Raw genomic sequence first — 6,692 nt, forward strand, 5'->3', positions numbered from 1 at the left:
TTATTCCTGGGATTGTAAAGCTGAATTTTGATTCCAGTCTTCAAAGTCAATGTCACTCGATCCTTCAGAAATCAGTCAAATATGCTGATTTGCTGTTCAAGAAGAATTTTGAAAACTGTTGGACTGATTAATATTATTAGGACCGTTTTTCAGCATTCTTTGGTGAATAGAAAGATCCAAAAGAACAGCATTTATTAAAAAAAAAAAAAATTCATTGCATCATTGCTGAATAAATGTATTAATTTCTTTAAAACTAGATTACTGACCCCCAAATTTTGACCGATGGTCCATGTATGTCTTTTCATATAGAAAAAAAAAACCCCACCACAAACATCTTTGCTCTAAAATAACTGCGTGTAACCCATTGGTCTAACCTTTCCTCCTCCACAGAAGTGCTCACCACTGATATTATGTTAAGGAGAACCACACAAGATGTGCTGAAGATGTGCTGTGCACCGCTGCGATATCCATGTTATCTCATCTGAGCACATACATTTAATAAACAGGGCTTTTGATATGCTTTCGAGTGTATCTCAGTGGAAATGTAATCAGCAACACAATTAAAGCATTATTGAGTCATTCTTTCAATGGCCTGGCCTAGATAGTGTAAATAATTAATTTTTCTATTAACTCATTGTTGTCTCTTCAGCTTGTCTCTCTCAACACACGGAACAGATACCTGGCTGCCTTTCAGAGATATAATTTTTCTAATTAGCACTCAAATGAAGGGCTGTCTGTAGCCTCTGATGGTCATTGTTGGCGGTTTTTACCTCCCCCCGGTTAGATCATGATGGGTGATTGAGCTGTCACAGCAACAAATAAAGGGCCTTTCAAACAATCCCTTTCTGTGTTTGATTGACAGTCCAGCTTCCCTTCATTTTTAATGAACATCATAATTGTTGGCTATCGTCAGTGGGGAAAGGATACATTAATTAGGGGTAAATAGTTTCGTTAAAATATCCAGCTAAAGTAATTCTGTAGATTTGTTTGGAAAAGTCCTTCAAATTACCAGAACAGAAATGCACATCGTTGTCAAATGTTTCACAGAATCAATTATAGAGCAATGATGAAAATTACTTCTTGTGCTCAAAAGACATCGGCCAGTTCCGGCTCTAAATAATGAGGCCTCTGTCTCACACTTTCCATCTGATGTTTATCTAACTGTACAGGTCCTTTTAAAAAAATTAGCATATTGTGATAAAGTTCATTATTTTCTGTAATGTACTGATAAACATTAGACTTTCATATATTTTAGATTCATTACAACACAACTGAAGTAGTTCAAGCCTTTTATTGTTTTAATATTGATGATTTTGGCATACAGCTCATGAAAACCCAAAATTCCTAGCTCAAAAAATTAGCATATCATGAAAAGGTTCTCTAAACGAGCTATTAACCTAATCATCTGAATCAACTAATTAACTCTAAACACCTGCAAAAGATTCCTGAGGCTTTTAAAAACTCCCAGCCTGGTTCATTACTCAAAACCGCAATCATGGGTAAGACTGCCGACCTGACTGCTGTCCAGAAGGCCATCATTGACACCCTCAAGCAAGAGGGTAAGACACAGAAAGAAATTCCTGAACGAATAGGCTGTTCCCAGAGTGCTGTATCAAGGCACCTCAGTGGGAAGTCTGTGGGAAGGAAAAAGTGTGGCAGAAAACGCAGCACAACGAGAAGAGGTGACCGGACCCTGAGGAAGATTGTGGAGAAGGACTGATTCCAGACCTTGGGGGACCTGCGGAAGCAGTGGACTGAGTCTGGAGTAGAAACATCCAGAGCCACCGTGTACAGGCGTGTGCAGGAAATGGGCTACAGGTGCCGCATTCCCCAGGTCAAGCCACTTTTGAACCAGAAACAGCGGCAGAAGCGCCTGACCTGGGCTACAGAGAAGCAGCACTGGACTGTTGCTCAGTGGTCCAAAGTACTTTTTTCGGATGAAAGCAAATTTTGCATGTCATTCGGAAATCAAGGTGCCAGAGTCTGGAGGAAGACTGGGGAGAGGGAAATGCCAAAATGTCTTAAGTCCGGTGTCAAGTACCCACAGTCAGTGATGGTCTGGGGTGCCATGTCAGCTGCTGGTGTTGGTCCACTGTGTTTTATCAAGGGCAGGGTCAATGCAGCTAGCTATCAGGAGATTTTGGAGCACTTCATGCTTCCATCTGCTGAAAAGCTTTATGGAGATGAAGATTTCATTTTTCAGCACGACCTGGCACCTGCTCACAGTGCCAAAACCACTGGTAAATGGTTTACTGACCATGGTATTACTGTGCTCAATTGGCCTGCCAACTCTCCTGACCTGAACCCCATAGAGACTCTGTGGGATATTGTGAAGAGAAAGTTGAGAGACGCAAGACCCAACACTCTGGATGAGCTTAAGGCCGCTATCGAAGCATCCTGGGCCTCCATAACACCTCAGCAGTGCCACAGGCTGATTGCCTCCATGCCACGCCGCATTGAAGCAGTCATTTCTGCAAAAGGATTCCCGACCCAGTATTGAGTGCATAACTGAACATAATTATTTGAAGGTTGACTTTTTTTGTATTAAAAACACTTTTCTTTTATTGGTCGGATGAAATATGCTAATTTTTTGAGATAGGAATTTTGGGTTTTCATGAGCTGTACGCCAAAATCATCAATATTAAAACAATAAAAGGCTTGAACTACTTCAGTTGTAATGAATCTAAAATATATGAAAGTCTAATGTTTATCAGTACATTACAGAAAATAATGAACTTTATGACAATATGCTAATTTTTTTAAAAGGACCTGTATGTGCTCAGACAGCTCATGCTCTTTTGTTAATGTGACTCCTGTGCTTTACCTGAAACATCACAACATGCCTCTGCTCAGTAAACAATTAAAGAAATGGAGCTGTGGAGAAAATAACTTATTTTCCATTACGCCCCCCTTCCTACACGCATCTCAAACTATGCACTCCGCCATTAGATCAACGACTGTGACCTCATTACATAAACATAATGATCCAGGAGATGGGGGGGGGGGGGTTGCTGGTCTCGTTTACAGGAAATCTAGACAGGCAAAACCAACAATAGGGGCTGAAAAAAGTAATAGCTCATTGAGAATAGTCTCATTTGTGAACCAGTCTGGTTCATTCGCATCTACATGTGTCCATATGTCTCTTTTTAATATTGGGTAGGGGTAAACGGAAGTATAACAGTAAAAGAAAATGTGTGTAAAAAAAAAAAAATAATAATATATATATAAATTGAGTAAAAAGTAAAAATCTGTTAACTGATTAACTGTAACCTTACCATATAGTGAAAGGTGAAAACTGTAAATGGTTTAATATTATATCATAAGTATGTTTACGGTAATACAATGTCACATTTATGGGTTTTGCGATTAAAAATGTAATCAAATTACTATAAATTACTGAACATTTTACAGTAAAAGGACATTCCCTGAAGACTCTGCATGGTATTATATATGATTACATTCTAAATACATGTTGTTCTTTTTATAGTGTATATTATGTATATCATATACCGTATTAGTGTGTTTTGCTTTACATGTTTTGTTATTTATTTAATGTGTGTTATGATGGCTATGCCTATGTATTTTCTTTGTGTGTATGATCCTGTTCACATTTAATTACAAGTATTGGCCATGTTTAATAGACAGGCCGCTTACAACTCTGCTTTAACATGTGACTTTCTATTTGACCTGTTTTATTATGGTTATCAGTACATTTTAAGGTAAAAAGCAGATTTTGGTACATTAACATTATATCATGTAATTTAATATGCAGGCACTAATATATACTAATAACATTGTCACATACTTTTGACAGTGAATTTCTGGCAGCCAGGAATGACAGAGCTACCGTGTTTTTTGGTGAACTCAGAAACAAGGGAGAACTGGATCCGAATGAGATAAACTAAAGAGAAAGAATAAAAAATATGTCCAACAAAGCAAACAAGAACCAGAACAGAGAAAACCAACAAAACGCTAGGGAAGACAACCAACACCTAACCTTCACAAACAACGGGGAATATGTGACAACTATTAACAGGCTCCAAATAAAACTAAACATGGAGATAGAAGGTTTTAGTTCCTCAAAGCAAACAGCACACTATATCTCAACACTAAGCCAGCCTTACGGCTTCGTCATGTCATCAGAGACTAATTTTCTGCATTGAATAGTGACATATAATGAGTGACAGAAGCCAACAAGCACAACCCTCTCCCCTCTTTCCTCCCTCTCAGCTCCTACATCTCTGTAATCTAGAATGAGCAGGTTTGAATTAAGATCATTTGACAAGATAAACAGTTTTTGCTGGTTCCCATGACTACCACTTTTCACCCAAACTGCTTTGATTGTATTTAATCTGATGGTAATCATGGCTAAATGACAGACAGATGATAAGAAAGCCAGGATCCTTTTCTCACGGATGAATTTCTATTACCACGCAATCAGACTGCTGTCAAGGTTTCTTTTCATAGTGATTTGGCCATGACGCTGTGTGAGCTGTAATTAGGTCTTTAATATGGGTGATTAAGACCTCATTGTAAATGACTCCGAATGAGAAACGTGAGGCAGTTCTTTTAAACTTCTTCAAGTCACTTTGACAAATCAATTTCTGCCAGCTAATTTTGTGATTTACAATTAAAATAAATTTTAAATTGTACATTAAATATAGTGCAAGTGACAAATGCGCCATTCATTCAGATGTTGATAGCATCAATAATTTAGCATCTGTATCTGCCGGGCTGCTTCAGCAGCACGAGACTAAAATTTAAGCTGCTGTTGATTGGCTGAAGCGCGCCTGACGTCACCTCACGGATGTTTAAAGGGGATAGAAGTCTGATAAAAGAGCAGCGTAACTTACAGCGTTCAGACCTCAGGAGGAGATGCAAGCGAGATGTCATTTAAATGTAGGTAAACGAAGTTACCTCTCCTTTTTGCCTAAAGACAAGAAATGGACGGGTGTCTGCGTCTATCCGAACTGACAGACTGAACGCGATCATTTGTTCTGTATTGAGTTTGTGAAAGCATGAAGTAGTGAAGCAGGTGAGTGAGTTGAACTTGTTTAATTTAACAAGATTGTGTATCTGTCACTGACATATAGATAGAGGCCCTCTGGTTAATGTATACTTATAAACTAATTGAATACAGTTTGTATTTGTTGTCTAGTTAAATGAAACATTTGTTCTGTTTACATGCATTCTATTCCAGGTAGTGACCCATTTATTATGGTAAACACTGCTTGTAATGCACAACCGCCTCATGTCAGAATGGGGGCCCCGGCATGGAAGCGGTGCGTTGGATGTGGATGCAAGATTTCAGACCGCTTCCTCCTGTTTGCTTTGGATGGGTACTGGCACTGCCACTGTCTCAAGTGCTCATGCTGTCAAGCCCAGCTGGCAGAAATTGGCTCATCGTGTTTCACAAAGTGTGGCTTGATCCTCTGCAAAAGTGACTATATAAGGTCAGACTAAAGGAACAACACTCTATTTTGTTATCATCATCCTCGATAATTTACAATCATTCACACCCTGAGCTAACAAATATACTAGATAAATGAGAGCAGTTCTTTTATGCATCTAATAAGTGTTCTCTGGGAGTATAGTAAAGAGAAAGGGGTTAGGCTTAAAGTGATAGTCCTCCAAAAGTGTCATCTTTTACTCACCATTATGTTGTTCCAAGCATGTATCACTTTTTTTGTGGAACACAAAAGAAGATATTTTGAAGAATTTTGGGAACTTAACACTTTCAGTTTCAATTGACTTCCATTGTACGGACAGAAAAATAAATAAATAAATAAATTACAATGTTAGTCATAGGGAAAGGAAACTGTTTGGTTATCATCATTCTTTAAAATATCATCTTTTGTGTTCATTAAAAGAAAGAAATACATTGGTTTGACATGATGTAAGGGTGGATAAATGATGACAGAATTTTCATTTTTGGGTGAACTATCCTTTTAAGGTAAATACAAAAGAAGATATTTTAAAGTACTGTATGTTTCAGTTGTTTTTGACCATAGAATTAAAGTAATTGGGGCTCAAAACAGCAATGGACCCCACTGATTTTCATTGAGTAAATGACAGAATAAAAGTTTTGGTTGTACTATCCTTTTAATAGAGGAAACGAAGTAAGCAAAAGTTCAAATAGTTATACCATAAATGGATTTAAACGCTTAAATGCCTTCCTGTGTTTGTGAGAGAGGAAAAAGACTTGCTTATTAAAATATAAGGACTTGCTTATTAAAAGACATTTGTGATTATGATATTCACTACAGATTATTCGGTCACAGCGGAGCCTGCAGGGCTTGCAGTAAGTCCATCCCAGCAAATGAAATGGTTATGCGAGCACAGGGCAATGTTTTCCATGTCAAGGTAATTTACTCTATTAAATTGACCCATTTAAATGCATTTAATTAAAAAATTATCTACATTTTTACTTCTGGTTTATAGACTGATATTCTGTAGTGTGTTGTGGGGGGGACAGGGTACCTTGTAATATGTTTTCCTCACAGTCACTTCTTTCTTTACTCTTGTAGTGTTTTGTATGCTCCATCTGCCATAACCAGCTAGTACCCGGTGACCGTTTTCACTACACAAATGGAAAACTGTACTGTGAGCGGGACAGACCAACAGCTTCTGCGTACAGAAACGACCACTTGAATTCACTCAGGGAGCACAACATATCCGAACAGAAGTCCTGA

The 6,692-nt window shown here is 38.1% G+C and overlaps 1 protein-coding gene across 1 annotated transcript; it reads left to right on the forward strand.

The window, feature by feature from the left end:
* Window positions 1–4,477: 4,477 nt before the first annotated feature.
* Window positions 4,478–6,692, forward strand: LOC306881566 (LIM domain transcription factor LMO4-like; the record flags this gene model as incomplete). The annotated part of the gene is made up of 4 exons (XM_079435752.1): window positions 4,478–4,487; window positions 5,201–5,453; window positions 6,267–6,363; window positions 6,528–6,692. 4 exons carry the CDS (start codon window positions 4,478–4,480, stop codon window positions 6,690–6,692), a joined length of 525 nt encoding a protein of 174 aa, XP_079291878.1.

The sequence above is a fragment of the Barbus barbus genome, assembly GCF_936440315.1.
Source record: "Barbus barbus genome assembly, chromosome: 15".
NCBI classification, from domain to species: domain Eukaryota; kingdom Metazoa; phylum Chordata; class Actinopteri; order Cypriniformes; family Cyprinidae; genus Barbus; species Barbus barbus.